We start from the raw sequence: 17,892 nt of genomic DNA on the forward strand, positions 1-17,892 counted from the left end.
CTAGCTGGTGTGGGCTCTACTCCCGGCTCCAAACTGCTTCTTGGGTCCCGAGTAGACTTACCAGTCAAAGCTTTGTAGATTCTCCAGCTGGAGTCCTTTGGAACTGTTTTCCCCTGGAATTTCCCCCGGACACTATGAAAAACGAAGCTTCTCTACAGGTGGAGCTAACCCACGTCCTGTAGCTAAGCTTTCCAATGCAAGACTGACGAAAAATGGCTCCCTCTCCTCCCAGGGCCCTGGGGAAATGGGCAGAACCAAAATTTAACAATGATTGATGGGTCATTGGCCCTATAATTGCAAATCAAGGGAAGTCACCTTATTGCAAAATGCATGGAACTTTGGAATACATGCAAACACTCAAAGAAAGAAAGGAAGTTGGAGCTTTTGGTACAGCTGTACCAGCACAACTACAATTCCCAAATGACAAAATCAATCCCCCCACCAACTCTACCAGTATTCAAATTTGGGTGTATCAGGTATTTGTGCCGAATTTGAAAATACATCCTGCCCATTATGATTCATAACAGTAGCAAAATTACTGCCTTGAATTGCCTCTGGGCTGAGAAAGGCGGTATATAAATATGGTAAATAAATAAATAAATTACAGTTATGAAGTAGCAACGAAAATAATTGTATTGCTGGGGGTCACCACAGCATGAGGAACTGTATTAAGATGTCAAGGCATTAGGAAGGTTGAGAACCACTGGGCTATAGGGTTATGCACTAGTTTCATGGACTATTGGGTAAAGACCCTCTGTTACAATGAACCTCCATGTTAGTCTTGTGTGTACCTTGGGACTGATTCCTGCTTATTCTCCTCCTTCACAGCCAGAATATTGGGGCCTGAGCTATGACATGACTGGCTGCAGGGGCTGCGCTTGCGATTTCGGAGGGGCTTACAGCAACAGGTAGGAGAAGCAGTGAGAAAAGACTGGGCGGAGGAGGGTGGGTGGAACGGGAGGTCTGTGGATGGCCAACTTCCATATTCTCAGGGCCATTTTATTGACAGGGGCCCAGGGGATGGAAGTATGTGATCCTGCATAAACTGACTCTGTTGGTAGTGGGCAGGCTCCATAACAAAGTGTATGCCATCACGTGGTAAGCAATTCACTGCTCCGGTGCGTATGCTCTCAGGTGTGGCTTTGTACGTACACATTTGCAGCATCGCTGGAAAAGGTTGCTTAGTGTGCTTTTGCAGTGTTGATAATACCTTTGAGCATTTTAACTGCATTTATAGTCCTTTGTTTAAATGATGAGTGAGTGAAATATATAGTTTTGCAGGTGCCTGTGCCATGCTTGTCTAATGCTGCATATTATGACTTCATTGTGGCCCAGTGTCAAGACAAATATTTATTCATTCATCTGATCATTCGTGCAAAGTGTCAGAAAGTCAAAACCGAGTAGCAAAATTGGCAAGTGTGCTATGTGCGTCCCATTTATTACGGTTTGGAAATGTTTTCACTTTTCCTAATGAGAGTTTAGACAAAATGTTCAGCGTATGTAAAGGAGCCCCTGATGGCACGATGGGTTAAACCCTTGTGCCGGTAGGACTGCTGACTGACAGGTTGGTGGTTTGAATCCGGGGAGTGGGGTAAGCTCCCATTTCAGCTCTAGCTTCCCATCCGGAGACATAAGAAAGGCACCCCACAGGATAGTAAAATATCAAACATTCGGGTGTTCCCCGGACAACATTCTTGCCAATGGCCAGTTCTCTCACACCAGAAGCAACTTGCAGTTTCTCAAGTCTCTCCTAACATGAATAAAAGACGTACATAAATGATTGTTTGACAGGACAATCATGAGACAAGATGGGTGGTTTGGGAGCTAAACCATTAGTTCTCCATAGTTGGGCTCCTAAAATACCTCTGATTTTCAAACTTTGCCTATTTTCCTCACTGGAATGACATTCTGTGACAGATGAAACCAATATCAATCTCTTTGATATTAGAGGGAGGCCCTTCTCTCTCTCCCGCCTCCGTCACAGGCATGAGCCATGGGGATGAGGGAGAGGGCCTTCTCTGTGGTTGCCCCTTGGCTCAAGAACTCACTGACAGGTTGGTGGTTTGAATCCGGGGAGTGGGGAGATTTTAAAGCGCAAACTGGATGGCCATCTCTCAGGAGGGCTTTGATTGTATATTCTTGGATGGCAGGGGGTTGGACTGGTAATCTCTTCCAATTCTATGATTCCAATTGTTTCTCACTCATTCTATTTGGGGGATTCTGTGCTTAGCCCCTCTGTAATACTACTGGAAGTGAGCTCACGTTCCTCTGTAGCTATTGGGCATGTGACTTTTTAAAGGTAAAGGTTTCCCCTGATATTAAGTCTAGTCATGTCCAACTCTGGGGGTTGGTGCTCATCTCCATTTCTAAGCCAAAGAGCCAGCGTTGACCATAGACACCTCCAAGGTCACGTTGCCAGTATGAATGCATGGAGCATAGTTACCTTCCAACCGCAGTGGTACCAATTGACCTACTCACATTTGCATGTTTTTGAACTGCTAGTTTGGCAGAAGCTGGGACTAACAGCAGGAGCTCACCCTGCTCCCTGGATTCAAACCGCCAACCTTTTGGTCAGCAAGTTCAGCAGCTCAGCAGTTTAACCTTTACTGACACTTTATTAAAACATTCTAATTCTATTAGAATTATATGATTCTAGTGCAAGTTCTGTGATTTATTGTATCATCACACAACAACAACAACAACAACACTTTATTTATATTCCACTCTATCTCCCGAGGGGACTCAGAGTGGATAATATCATCCATAGATAGGCAAACATTTAATGCCTTTAATACAGTGGAATAACAATGACATACAAACACACAGAACAAAGGTAAAGGAGGCCATGCTCGACTCTGTCCCTGGGGAAGTGCTCTTGTTCTATTTCCAAGCCAAGGAGCCTGTTGTACATAGACACCTTCTGGTCATGTTACTGGCATAGCTCCATGGGTGCCTTTATTACCTTCCCACCAAAGCGGTATCTATTGATTTGCTAATATTTGCATGTTTTCAAATTGCTAGGTTGGAAGAAGCTAGGGCTAACAACGGGAGCTCACCCCAATCCATGGCTTCAAACTGCCAACCATTAGGTCAGCAGATTCAACAGTTGAACAGTTTAACCCATTGCACCACCACAGGTGCTTCCTGTACCAGCTCTTGCTGGAATATGGAGCAGAATGGCTCAATGTGCTGCCATCTAATTTTAACTGGGAGATAGGAATTAGCATTTATTTAAGCCACACTCAGCATGTTGCATATGCCAAGCTCGGCAAATACATGGAAATCACCACATTTGTTATTCTCAACTTCTCCTTACCCTCTGGACATATAATCAATGGACCAATGATATGAAGATGCTACAGTATGCATCTGTCTGACTCAGCATGATGTGGAAGCTGCACCTAGCTGGGCATGGAGTATTTTAATTGCCGGTATTATTGTTGTGTGAAGCAGGGCTCAGTTGAGCCAAGCTTTCCCTCTCTCTCTCTCTTTCTCTCCCATCCCTATCTCTGTACTAGTTTCTGTTTCTCAGTATGGCAGCATGTAGCCCAGAAGTGTCAGCCATGTGACACTCCACAAATACTGCTGGACTGTAACTTTAAGCATTCTCTGCCATTGGCATTGATGGCTTGAACTGTTAGGAGATGCAGTCCAGTAGTAATTGGAAGATCACACTGTTCCCATCCCTTGCCTTGCCAGGATTGCTGAACTTCTTCATACTTTTCTTTCCTCTCTCCATTATAATAGTTTGAACTGCATTAGAATGGTCAGTGTAGACCAGGCATGGGCAAAACACCTGGAGGGCCAAAGTTTGTCCATGCCTGGTGTAGACTTATATAATGCACATTGAGCTGCATTGGATTATATATAATCCAGTTCAATGCAGTTAATCTGCATCCTGAAACTGCATTATATGGCAATAGATGTTGTACTCCAGAGCAGGAACATCTCTGACTTTGAACACAACACCAGCTTGGTAACATCAGCAATCAGTAAAAGTAAAAATGGTAAAAACAGTATAGTCCCAAGATAAAGGATAGTCACAAGGCACAAGGTAAAACACAAGATTCAAAGGTACACAATCCATAGAACAAGGCAGCATGAAAATCCAATACACAGATCAGGAGCCTAACAAAACTTGGTACATGAAACTAGGAACACTTGGAAACAAGACCGTCATGAAATTCCAACATTGACAAGACTGAGGCAATTCTTTCCCTTGTATCAACATAAAGCTTTTCCTGACCCCAGAACTGAAAGGAAAACATTTCTCTTGCCCTTATAAGTAGATAACTGTTTCTTATCTCTCTTTTCCTGCAAACGAATTGACCTTTGTTGCCCCTGAGAACTTCATCTCTGTTTACAAAAGTATTGCTTTCTATCGTCACTCTCATTAAACTCTGCACCTGACAAATCATCTTCAGAAGACAGTTTCACAGAGAAAGGCTGTTGAGGGCCTCTCCCAGGAATGTGACCTTGTGAATCTTCATGAGACACCTCGAGCCTCTCGTCTGACCTTAACTCAGGCACAGGCAAACCCTCATCCCCATTGACAACAGACCCATGCCCAGAAAATCCTTCATTCTCATTCCCATCATGAACATCAGACACAATTACAGGCTGAACTACAACAGTGTAGCTGGGGCCTTACTCATTCCATGTGAGTCCTTTTAGATTCATAGTTTTTCACAGCACAAAGTAACTTTTTAAACTACAGTTTCTACAGTTCCCCAGCCAACATGGCCATTATATTTTGAGGGGTGTAGGTTTAAAATGAATCCCAAAGTTCTACTTGGCAGAAATATTGTTAGCCTGGCTCCTTTTGCCCACAATCCCTAACTCCAAGAAACAGCCACAAGAGATAACCATTCAGTCAAAATGAACAGAGAGTCTGTAACTGGGAGTTTGTGCCTCAATCCTCTTGAATCAAACATAAGTCAAGAGTGATTTGGAATGTGTACCTTCCCCTCTCCTTCTACCTTTATTGTTGCCATTTTCATATCCACCCCAGTTGTATAAGCTGCTTAAGGACATACCTGCTACTATAAGTCTTGATTTGGTATCATGCCCTCTGTATGTCTCCAGATGCTCTATGGATGACGGCCAGTGCCCCTGTCGACCTCACTTCATGGGGCGCCAGTGTGATGATGTACAGCCTGGGTTCTTCTGCATGCCCTTGGACTACTACATGTATGAAGCTGAACATGCCACAGGTCTTCCACCAACCCATCAGAGCCTACCGGTGAGTGTGCAAACAGAGGATGAGGGAGCCAGATTTGGGGAGGAGAAGCACAACATCCTTGTTCATACGCAGAGGAAAATACATACAAATAGCAAGCACTTGTGATTTGAATAGGGGGAATACTTTTGTTTATGTGCTTCTTCTTTGTCTACAGCTGGATCTACACTGCTCTATATCCCAGGATCTTATCCTAGGTTATCTGCTTTGAACTGGATTCTATTTCTTTTATTTATTTATTTACAGTATTTATATTCTGCCCTTCTCACCCCACAGGGGACTCAGGGCGGATTACAATGTACACATATATGTCAAACATTCAATGCCAAAGACACACAACAGATATAGACAGACAATCATAGGCTATTTAACTTTTCTGGCCACCAGGGGAGCTGTTGCTTTCATCGTCCATCTGCGACACTGATTAAGTACTTCCGCATTCCCCGCATGCTTTTGCTGGAGTGCTTTGTGGAGTCTTTTTTATGGCCTCGTAAATTAGTTAAATTAGCCTCCCCACACATAGGTGGTACCTAAGTTTCCTACTTGACAGATGCAACTGTCTTTCGGGTTGCAAAGGTCGACTAGTTCCAGTGACCATACTGACTGGTAGATACACATCAAAAATTTCCAAATTCTGAATAGTACTGAAAAACCTATAATTGGGCTCACTGGATCACTAATAGGTGTGTCTGTTAGTAACAAGGATCAACTACTGGTGCCATTTTTGAAAATGCGTCTCTGTCATAGGGTGCTTTGCGTCCTGAGGCCCCAGTAGACTGTGTGGAGTATTATAACGGAGTCCAAAATGGGCGGAAAGTGCGGCTGCGGCGCCAGCACAGCACCATAAGAGTCTTACAGCAGCGAGGAGCCCTTCGGCGAGCTCGGCAGCTTCAGCAAAAGGTTTGTAATTAAGGAGAGAAAGTGGAGTCTAGTAGAAAATAGTGGGAAGGCTCCAAACAATGTGCTTCTGATTGTGATTCCACTTGTGAGGTGGGTTGGGATTACAAATACTCAAGACTATGTAGAACCCATGACTTTACTAATCATATGTTTTCACCTACAGCCTGATGTAGAAGTCATACAACGTGAGCATACAGGTCACATGATTACATGGACAGGACCAGGCTTTGCTCGTGTTCGGGATGGGGCTGGTTTATCTTTCCATATTAGCAACATTCCCTACCCCATGGACTATGACATCCTTCTGCGCTATGAACCAGAGGTATGTGGAAGAATATATGAGGGGTGCTATTCTGTGTACTGAGCAATGTTATAAAACACAAGTGTGGGAAAGATTGCTAGGACAGCAAGAATACTCTCTTCTGTCCCCTTGAATCTAATGCTTCAAGAGAGGAAGGAATGTAACAGAAACTTTAGACCAAAGTGTTTTTTCCCCTTTTGCATGCATTTTCATGCATTTTCTTTTTTTTTTTTTTTCATTTTAAACAGTTTCTGATACAGTCTATTTTAGGCACGTGGAGAAGAATATTATTTGTTCTACTTTAAATCTGTTTATCTTGCTTCAGTCTACAGAGGATTGGGAAGCTGTGGTCAGTGTCAGCTCGCAGGCTTTACCCATGAGCCCCCGCTGTGGCAATGTGCTACCTTCAGAGCAGATGTACCGAGAGAGCCTGCCACACAGTTCCAGGTGAGGACGAAAGGAGGAGAAGCCATGGTTTAGGTGCATCTCTACACTATAGAATTAAAGCAGCTTGACACAACTTGAGCTGTCATGGATCAATAACTATGCAATCATGGGAGCTGGCATTTCACAAGGTCTTTATCCACCTCTGCCAAATTGTGTTGACCCCTCACCAAACTACAACTCACATGATTCTACAGCACTGAGCTATGTCAGTTAAAGGGCTTTCAAGCAGCATTAACTCGACAGTGTAGAGACAACCTTAGAAGCAGAGACTCCAGCTCCACAATGGCATCAAACTACAAGAAAGAAGATTCCATCTGAATATTTGGAAGAACTTCCTGACTGTGAGATCCGTTCAGCAGTGGAACTCTCTGCCCCGGAGTGTGGTGGAGGCTCCTTCTTTTGAGTCTTTTAAACAGAGACTGGATGGCCATCTGTCAGGGGTGCTTTGAATGCAATATTCCTGCTTCTTGGCAGGGGGTTGGACTGGATGGCCCATGAGGTCTCTTCCAAAGCTATGATTCTATGATTTACATTGCTATATTATACAGTTTGAACTTCATTATATGCTCAGCGTAGACTGTTATAATGCAGACTGAACTACATTGAATTGGACTATATGAGTCTACACTGCTATATAATCCAGTTCAATCTGCATTATTTATTTATTTATTTATGTATATATTTCGGGCTTTTATATCCCGTCCTACCCACATCAAAAAACATAAATATACAATTTAACAGAAATATAATAATAACAATATAAAACAGTATAAAACAATATAAAACAGTATAAAAACAATCAAGCAGTCAGTGGTCACTGGTTTAAATCACCATCCAAGGGCAGTCCATCCGTTGGAGCCCCCAGTGGCGCAGTGGGTTAAACCCCTGTGCCGGCAGGACTGAAGACCGACAGGTCGCAGGTTCGAATCCGGGGAGAGGCGGATGAGCTCCCTCTATCGGCTCCAGCTCCTCATGCAGGGACATGAGTGAAGCCTCCCACAAGGATGATAAAACATCAAAATCATCCGGGCGTCCCCTGGGCAACGTCCTTGCAGACGGCCAATTCTCTCACAACAGGATGCTCCTGACACGACAAAAAAAAAAAGTCCATCCATTCTATATAAATTGTCACATCAGCAGGTCAGCCTAATCTACAAAGGCCTGATCCCATAGCCAGGATTTTGCTTGTTTCCGGAAGGTCAAGAGGGATGCAGCAGATCTAATTTTACTCAGGAGGGAGTTCCATAGCTGGGGGGCCATCACAGAAAAGGCTCTGTCCCTTGTCCCCGCCAGATGCGATTGCAACAATGAGGGAACAACGAGGAGGATCTCCCCAGATGATCATAATTATGGCAGTATAGATGGGGCCTCTTGTACAGCCAGTGTGAACATTTCATGGAAATTAAGACCCTGCCATTTCCAGCCCTTAATTACATCCCACATTGCTTCCTGACAACACTCAAGTGTTCTTTTTTTAATCTGCTTTCAATTATCACTTGCCTCATGTCGCTAATAATTAGTTTGGAGCTCTTTAATTACGAATATTATGTGTGAGTGATGACAGTCTGAAACAAGTTTGGCTATTCTCAGAACAGGAGTTAGGGCACCAAAGTGTATTATTCCTGTTTCATGTTTACAGTAAAATAAAACAGATCATATTCGATGTTCAGCCCCTTCTTGGAAGAGGTAATGTTAAAAGTTAGGCCTCATCTACACTGCCATATAATCCAGTTTCTGAATCCAAAGTATTTGTTTTGAACTGGATTATATGGCAATATAGACTCATATCATCCAGTTCAAAGATAATCTGGATTCAGAAACTGGATTATAGGGCAGTGTAGATTGTGGCATAATGTAAAATAAACCATGTGTAGTTTACGTTTGATCAGCCCACACACTGCCTTGCCAGAGAAAGAGAATATGCCACACAGGTGAACAGTAAAGAACAAGTTTACTCTTCGTAGTTCACAACAACATAAGCACAATGTGATCAGTTGCATCAACTCACATAAAGTCCTTTTATGAGAGATTTGAAATGGTTTTTCTTTGTCCATATGGATAAACTCCTTCAGAAGCTCATGAAGCGAGAGCACACTCTTTCTCTCTCTGCTTCACTCTTCTCTCTCTGCACGTGCATAGCTCAAGCCTGAACAAATATGTAACAGTATCCAAAAGTCCCGGGCTCAGCCTGCTTCCCGGGCATTGCCTGACCAATCAGCTTTGTGAATTTTATTTTACAATTCACACACACACAAAGATTCCTTGCATGCTCCAACATAGATCCAACCCTACAGAGAACCACTCATTGGACTGTGGCTGGATCTACATTGCTCTAAAATCCAGTTTCACAATGTGTATTATCTGCATTGATCTTGATTATAGGGCAGTGTAGATTGATATAATTTAGGTTAATTCAGTTAATCCACATTCAAAAACTGGATTATAGGGCAGTGTGGATCCAGCCTGTGTGTGTATTCTGAGATGTGGGTGATGTTAAGTAATATTTGTAAATAGGTTTATGATTCCATATTCCTCAGCCACACATTTCCATTCTTCGGTTGTAGAGCCTGTGTTTTGGCACAATTGACAAACCAGCGGTTTTTCTGTCATCAGAGCATTTGCCGATGGATTGCCTGAGTGTTTACCACAGTTAAGTGGAAAGCTCCTGGATTTTGTATGTGTGTGTGGTTAGGAAGGTGTTGATATTTTGGTTTGGCTAAGGGCCCTCTTTGTGTGCTGATGGATTTTGGCCTTGCAGAATGCAATGGGTATCATTCTCTGCTTTCTTCCCTTGCATTCCTATCTCTTACTGCATTCATTGTAGTCCCCTGTTGTCCATCTGTTTGTATTGTATGTCCGGCTTCATTCGTATACATGTAGTGCCCCGTATTTAGACAATCTGACCACTTTATGTGGACATTCTTCTAACTTTTCAATGTTTCTTTGTCGGTTTTTTTATTCTTCTAATGTTGCTGTTCATTGTTCAGTGTGTTACATATATTTGAAAAAGACAGGTGTGTTGTTTTGAGAAACTGAGCATTCATTTTCATTTGTAACACTCCTTAGTTTTCTGAAAAGGCTTCCAAGTGTGATAGGCTTGTGAGATTAGGTGGCGCAATGGGTTAACTCCTTATGCCGGCAGGATCAAAAGATCCGCAGTTTGAATCCGGGAGCGGGGTGAGCTCCCATCTGTCAGCTCCAGCTTCTTATGCGGGGACATGAGAGAAGCCTCCCATAGGATGACAAAACACCCAGGTGTCCCCTGGGCAATGTCCTTGCAGACAGCCAATTCTCTCACACCAGAAGTGACTTGCAGTTTCTCAAGTCACCCCGAATGCACACACAAAAGAATATTATACCACTTAGTAACAAAATTTGGAAAAAAAATAATCTGTTCTTGGTTTGAAAGTATTATTTCCTGTTTAATTATGCGATACTTACTTCGAAAGTAGTTGTTATGCTCCAGAAACTTTGTTTTTGAGGCTGCCACAAATTATGTTGAATTGGTTGAGACACTGTGAGATATTAATTGAAAAAGCAGAGCAAAATGTGCTGCAGGATGTCTCACGAAAACAAAGTTTTTGCAGTTTCAACCTTTTTCCTTATTTTTATGATAGAACCGATTAAGAAATGACATTTGTAACCCAGGAACAAAAATTGTGTTATATAGCGTTTATACATTAAGCTGAGATTGTTGTACTTTGGACATGATTATGAGAAAACATGGCACATTAGAAAAGACAATAAAGCTTGATAAAGTAGAAGTTAGCAGGAAAAGAGGAAGACCATATTCCAGATCAGACATGGGCAAACTTCAGCCCTCCAGATGTTTTGGACTCCAACTCCCACAATTCCTAACAGCCTACCGGCTGTTAGGAATTGTGGGAGTTGGAGTCCAAAACACCTGGAGGGCTAAAGTTTGTCCATGCCTGTTCCAGATGGCTAGATTCAAACAATGAAGTTACAGTTTTGAGTTTCCAAGACCTGAGCAGGGCTCTTAAGGATAGGATGCCTTAGGCTGCATCTGCACTGTACAATTATGGCAGTTTGACACCACTTTAAGTGTCATGGCTCATGGGAGCTGTAATTGTACAAAATCTTTGAGTGCAGTTAACATCAGCCATTCATGGCTGGAATCACTGGGTTGCTGTGAGTTTTCTGGGCTGTATGGCCATGTTCCAGAAGCATTCTCTCCTGACGTTTCACCCACATCTATGGCAGGCATCCTCAGACCTCACAACCTCTGAGGATGCCTGCCATAGATGTGCATGAAACGTCAGGAGAGAATGGAACATGGCCATACAGCCCAGGAAACTCACAACCTCAACAATTATGCAATTCAGCTCTCAAAACAGAGCTAGCCATACAGTGGGTTGTTGTAGGTTTTTCCGGGCTATATGGCCATGTTTTAGAGGCATTTTCTCCTGACATTTCACCTGCATCTATGGCAAGCATCCTCAGAAGTAGTGAGGTCTGTTGGAAGTAGGAAAATGGGTTTATATATCTGTGGAATGACCAGGATGGGGCAAAGGACTCTTGTCTGCTGGAGCTAGGTGTGAATGTTTCAACTGACCACCTTAATTAGCATTTGATGGCTTGGCAGTGCCTGGGGGAATCTTTTGTTGAGAGGTGATTAGCTAGCTGCACAGTTAGGCAACAGATACTGGGCAATGTTGCTTCCTTCTAGCTGTTATTTATATTTCTCCTGGCCTGTCCTTTAAACTGTCCTGGGCTTCTCAAGTGCATTGGGCATTGGAAGGAATTATAGTAGTGCCAATAAGATTTGGCTTCCAGTCCAAAGGAGTTCTCATTTGGAAAAAAAAAATTCAGATCAGCTCCAGCTACAAATCACTGACTAGGTTCGGCTATAACTACGAGCCCTTCCACACAGCCATATAACCCAGAATATCAAAGCAGATTGGAGCCCCTGGGAGCCAGTGGGTTAAACCACTGAGCTGCTAAACTTGTTGACCAAAAGGTTGCAGGTTTGAATCCAGGGAGCAGCATGAGCTCCCACTGTCAGCCTCAGCTTCTGCCAACCCAGCATTTCGAAAACAGATGGGAGTAGATCAATAGGTACTGCTTCAATAGGATGATAATGGCGCTCCATGTAGTCATGACTTTGGAGGTGTCTATGGACAACACCAGCTCTTCGGCTTAGAAATGGAGATGAGCACCAACCCCAGAGTCAGACACGACTGGACTTAATGTCAGGGGAAAATCTTTACCTTTACCTAGTTTATCAAAGCAGATAATCCACAATACCTGCTTTGAAATGGATTATCTGAGTCCACACTGCCATATAATCCAGTTCAATGTAGATTTTATACTGCTGTGTGGAAGGGGTCTACCTGCATATTTTTCTTCTCTGACAAAACTTTTTCTTAACTCTATCAGCTGCCTCTCTAGTGCCCTCTAATGGCATTGGAGTGTTACTGCTACCACAAGTTACCATGCACTTGAAGATGAAGTGGATTGAAAAGCAGGGACTCCTCTACACTGGCATGTAATCCGGTTTGAACTGCATTATAATGGTCAATATAGGCCCCTTCCACACAGCTGTATAAAATCCACGCTGAACTGGATTATGTGGCAGTGTGGACTCAGGTAACCCAGTTCAAAGCAGATATTGTGGATTATCTGACTTGATATTCTGGGTTATGGCTGTATAGAATGGCCCTTAGACATATACATATAAGCAGACTGAACAGCATTGAACTGGATTATATGAGTCTACGCTGTCATATAATCCAATTCAATTGATTTAATCTGCGTTCTGAAATTCCAGATTATAGTGCAGTGTAGGTGGGACCTGAATATGTCTTTCTGAAAGATGGTTTGAATTATTCTCATTCTCATTCAAAATACAAAGGACACATGCTGTCCTTTGTATTTTGAAAGGCCATGACCCTATCCTGCTATTGCCTTTGAACTATCTCAAGCATCCACTATGTTAACTTTAATTCCCCACGTTTAGTATTGTTTCGGAGTGCTGCACTTTTATGCTGTTTCAAATCCAACTAAATTCAACTAATCCCAATTGTCTAAGCAGGATATATGCCCAACAAGAGGCGCTATTGAACAACTAAACAACTGAATTTTGTTATCCATTATTGAGACTATTTGACACTTCTGTAATTGAGATTATGCTTTCAAATGTTTGCATAAGATGAAAAGTGGCTCAGGAAGAGTCTCTTTATTTATTTATTTATTTATTTATATACTGCTTTTCTCAGATCTCAGGCGACTCAAAGCGGTGACCTTTCTCGCTTCTTTTTTTGTTTGCTTGTGCTGCTGCTGATTTCTGAAAAAAGCTTAGAGTGTTTTCTAAACCAGGGAACATAGCGAATTTTGTGTTTGTAGATGCCTTCAAGTCACCGGTAGACTTATGACAACCCATGAATTTCATAGAGTTTCCTCTGGCAAGGAATACTCTCAAGTGATTTGATTAGCATCGAATGACCTTGCAGGTTCAAAGGCCTGGCTGATTCCTGCCTGGAGACATCCTTTGTTGGGAGGTGTTAGCTGGCCCTGATTGTTTCATTTTGGAATTCTCCTGTTTTCTTTATTTACTGTTCTGATTTTAGAGGGTTTTTTTTAATACTGGTAGCCCGATTTTGTTCATTTTCATGGTTTCCTCCTTGAAACAATCAGGCCCAGCTAACACCTCCCAACAAAGGATTTCCCCAGACAAGAAGCAGCCAGGCTTTTTTGAAGACACAAACAACATTTGCCTTCTGCCACTCTGCTAGAATGTCTCCTGTTCAACAGGAATTCTCAAACTCCAAAAAAAACCCCTCCAAAATCAGGACAGTAAATAAAGAACAGCACTAAAAAAAACAGGGGAATTCCAGATAGTAAACAATCAAGGCCAGTGTATTGTCAAAAGCTTTCATGGCCGGAATCACTGGGTTGTTGTAGGTTTTTTCGGGCTACGTGGCCATGTTCTAGAGGCATTTTCTCCTGACGTTTCGCCTGCATCTATGGCAAGCATCTTCAGAGGTAGTGAGGTCTGTTGGAACTAGGAAAAAGGGGTTTATAGATCTGTGGAATGACCAGGGTGGGACAAAGGACTCTTGTCTGTTGGAGCTAGGTGTGAATGAATCAAGGCCAGCTAACACCTCCAAACAAAGGATGCCTCCAGGCAGGAATCAGCCAGGTTTTTGAAGCTGCAAGGCCATTTGATGCTAATCAAGGTGGCCAGTTACAACATTCACACTTCCCTCCAACAGACAAGAGTTTTTTCTCCCACCCTGGACCTTCCACAGATATAGAAATCCCACTTGCCTAGTGTAGAGATGTGTTTATTATAAAGTGTTATTTATAATGTGTTTAAACTGTATTTATAATGTTTATTATAAAGTGTTATTTATAATGTGTTTAAAACTGTATTTGTGGTTTACATTTGTTGCCATGGCCTAGCTGTGAGGGATAGGTTGCCATGGTGACGAGACAAAGCCTCAGAGGAGGTGGGCGGAGCTTAAGGAGAAAAGGTTTGAAAGTGGCAGTTAAGCTCCAGTCCGGTGGAGGAGACCCGGAGAAGAGCAGAGCCAGTTAAGGGCTCTGGGAAATAGCAGAGTCAAGAAAGGACTCTGGGGAAAGTAGTTTAGTCCGGTGGAAGAGACCCGGGAAAGAGGAGAGCCAGTTAGGGCTCTGTTGTGAAGCTGTGAGAATTCAGTAGTTCCTAGAATTTGTGAATATTTCTTCAGCAAGAGAGCTGAAGGTGTTACCTTGTTAGATTGCTTAGGTTAAAAGAATCTAACAGAGGGGGTTTTCAGGATTGCCAGTAAGGAAAGACTGGTGATCAGTGGTTTGTTCCGAGTATAGGGCAAACCGTGTGGATATTCACAATAGGGAACTCTGAAGTAGTATAAGCATTTCACTAAAGAAGAAGTTTGTAGAATTGTATCATCAGAAGCATGTATCTCAAACCAGCCATTTTGTAACATCAAGCCTTGTGCCAAGTTCAAATTCTCAAAACTGCAACAATTACGTTCTGTTAACAATAAATCTTGTTCTCTTTGTATTTCAAACCTGCCTCCTCCATTGCTTTTATGCTTGGTGCATTCCACACTACCAAAATCACCTCACAACATATCTAAAGATAAACAGAGACATAAACCAGCGTCTCTAAACATATTGGTGGCAGCCTAATTGATATTTAAAAGAAGGTTCCTCACAGAATATTGGTGGCATTAAAGAAGATTAATACTTCCTCACATAATTTTGGTGGCATCTAGTGAGATTAGCGCTGCTTCTTTACATCTAGTTTGCAGCAGACCTCACAACCTCTGCTTCCTTGGAGACTAGGACGCGGAACAATGGCTTCAAACTACAAGAGAGGAGATTCCATCTGAACATTAGGAAGAACTTCCTGACTGTGAGAGCCGTTCAGCAGTGGAACTCTCTGCCCCGGAGTGTGGTGGAGGCTCCTTCTTTGGAAGCTTTTAAGCAGAGGCTGGATGGCCATTTGTCAGGGGTGATTTGAATGCAATATTCCTGCTTCTTGGCAGGGGGTTGGACTGGATGGCCCATGAGGTCTCTTCCAACTCTTTGATTCTATGATTCTATGAGGATGCCCGCCATAGATGTGAGAGAAACGTCAGGAGAGAATGCTTCTGGAAGATGGCTACACGGCCCAGAAAACTCACAGCAACCCAGATGCCTCTGTGTATGTGTTTATTTATTAGGAAAAGACTGACAGATTGCTAGCTGATGGTACCATCTATTGCCCTTCAAAAGTTATCTGCATTCCTTCGCCCAGTTAGCAAAAGTCCACCTGCTTTCCAAGCCAGCAAAGTCTTTCATTTTATGAACAGTGTTCCTCGACCCTCTTCCATCCATTTCTCTACAAGATTTCTTTCTACCTTCACAGGGAGAGACCTCAGCTTGTCTTCTCTATTCCCGCAGGTATGTGCTCTTGCCACGGCCTTTCTGCTTTGAGCCCAGGAACCACTATGAGATCACGGTGCGGTTCCAGCGGACAGGTGTGGCACAGCGCCATCCCGCAGCCTTCCTCCTTGTTGACTCGGTGAGAAACTCCTGTGTGCCAGAGGAAGCTTTATGATCCAGATCTGAGATTCCCAAACCTATTTCACTTATTGCCCCCTTTCTAGGGAAAAAAACAAATTACTCTGGAAATCTACCTTCTTTAAGTGAACAAATAGAAAGATGCAGTGACAACTTTGCATTCTTTTACGTACTATATTTCTATCTATATCCTATAACATAGTGAAGGAAAATGTTATAAATAAGACACCTTGAAATTATGAAATTACACAATTTTTGTTCCTGCGTTATAAATATCATTTTCTAATTGGTCATAACATAGAAACATGGGGGGGAAATTCTTAAACTGCCAAAACTCTGTTTTTGTGGGATACCCTGAAGCACATTTTGCTATAGTTTTTCAATAAATATCTCATTGAGTCTCAACCAATTCAATGTAGTTTGTAGCAGCCACAAAAACAAAGTTTCTGGAGTATAACAACTATTTTCTAAGTAGATACCACATAATTAAACAGGAAATAACACTTCTAAACAAGAAACAGATTTATTCTTAATCTTTTTTACATAGTGTTATTTATTAAAATTAACCACAGTAACATTCGCATTACACACAGAAAATTAAAATAGGGATAATAATAAAATAAAAATATGAATAACATTAACATTAATACTAAATGCGAAGACTAAGTCTGGTGCGTTGCTATTGAGTTATTAATGTTCAACTCTGGGAAAGGTTTTTCAGCAGCATGAATTCAAAATTTTCAGTTCTTATGTCACTTGCACTATTATTAGCAGCTTGTCACACAATTCAGATACAATCTAAATTAGATTTCAAACATGTAGCCTATTTATAGTATCATACTGTAAACAAGCCATTACACCCACATATTCCTGCCGATGCATGTTGGATCTTCCTGAAAATTCACTACACAGTCGTCTTCCAAAACATGGTTGTTAAAACCTGTCAGTGGAATTGACTGCTGATGGTTTATAACTTGCATTTTGTGTGTTCATTTGGAAAATAAAAATAAAACAATCACTGCCACTTTAACTCTGTGTTACACTATTATTATTATTATTATTATTATTATTATTTTACTGACAGAAAAACACAGTATGTCACAGCAAATGAGATCTATATGCTGGATTTCATATCACAAAATCACAAGTCGAACACTGTGTGATGTATATTCGAATGGTGCATGCAGATCCAAGTAAGGTGGCCTTTTGCAGTTGACAGATCGTGATTTTGTTAATGTTTATTGTTTCCAAATGCTCGCTGAGATCTTTTGGCATGGCACCCAGTGTGCTGATGACCTCTGGGACCACCTGTACTGGTTTATGCCAGAGCAATTCGATTATCAGAGGTCCTGATAATGGCTGAGTTTTTCCTCAATGCAACTCTCACCCGATATGGCGACATCAATAATCCAAACATTTTTCTTTTCCACAATTGTGATGTCTGGTGTATTGTGTTCCAAAACTTTGTCAGTCTGGATTCGATAGTCTCACATTATTTTTGCGTGTTCATTTTCCACTACCTTTGCAGGCTTATGATCCCACCAATTCTTTACTGCTGGTAGGTTGGACCTGTGATGTAAGTTCCAGTGAATCATTTGGGCCACAGAGTTGTGCCTTTGTTTATAGTCCGTCTGTGCGATTTTCTTACAACAGCTGAGGATATGGTCCATTGTTTCATCAGCTTCCTTGCACAGTCTGCATTTGCTGGTCATCAGCTGATTTTTCAATCTTGGCCTTAATTGTATTTGTTCTGGCTTGATTATTATTATTATTATTATTATTATTATTATTATTATTATTATGTTTGTTTATATCCTGCTTTTTCTCTCCATACGGAAACTCAAAGCAGTGTACAACAAAAAGCATTGAAACACAACTTAAAATATACAAATATGCAAGTATTAAACAGTATTAAACTTCATTAAAAGCATATAAAATCACAGCAGCTCCTGACAATCTTAAAAACCTTCTTTAA

General features: G+C 41.9%; 1 protein-coding gene across 2 annotated transcripts in view; it reads left to right on the forward strand.

Moving 5' to 3' along the window:
* The window catches only part of LOC132769463 (laminin subunit beta-1-like), a 99,408-nt gene that overhangs the window by 48,964 nt on the left and 32,552 nt on the right, over nucleotides 1-17,892 (forward strand). For both annotated transcript variants that reach the window (XM_060766509.2, XM_060766508.2), the window contains exons 13-18: nucleotides 829-908; nucleotides 5,086-5,242; nucleotides 5,987-6,139; nucleotides 6,303-6,461; nucleotides 6,766-6,887; nucleotides 15,798-15,918. In XM_060766509.2, coding sequence (XP_060622492.2) covers nucleotides 829-908; nucleotides 5,086-5,242; nucleotides 5,987-6,139; nucleotides 6,303-6,461; nucleotides 6,766-6,887; nucleotides 15,798-15,918 — 792 coding nt within the window. The remainder of the gene's footprint in view (nucleotides 1-828; nucleotides 909-5,085; nucleotides 5,243-5,986; nucleotides 6,140-6,302; nucleotides 6,462-6,765; nucleotides 6,888-15,797; nucleotides 15,919-17,892) is intronic.

This window comes from Anolis sagrei, chromosome 2 (genome assembly GCF_037176765.1).
Source record: "Anolis sagrei isolate rAnoSag1 chromosome 2, rAnoSag1.mat, whole genome shotgun sequence".
In the NCBI taxonomy this organism is placed as follows: Eukaryota; Metazoa; Chordata; class Lepidosauria; order Squamata; family Dactyloidae; genus Anolis; species Anolis sagrei.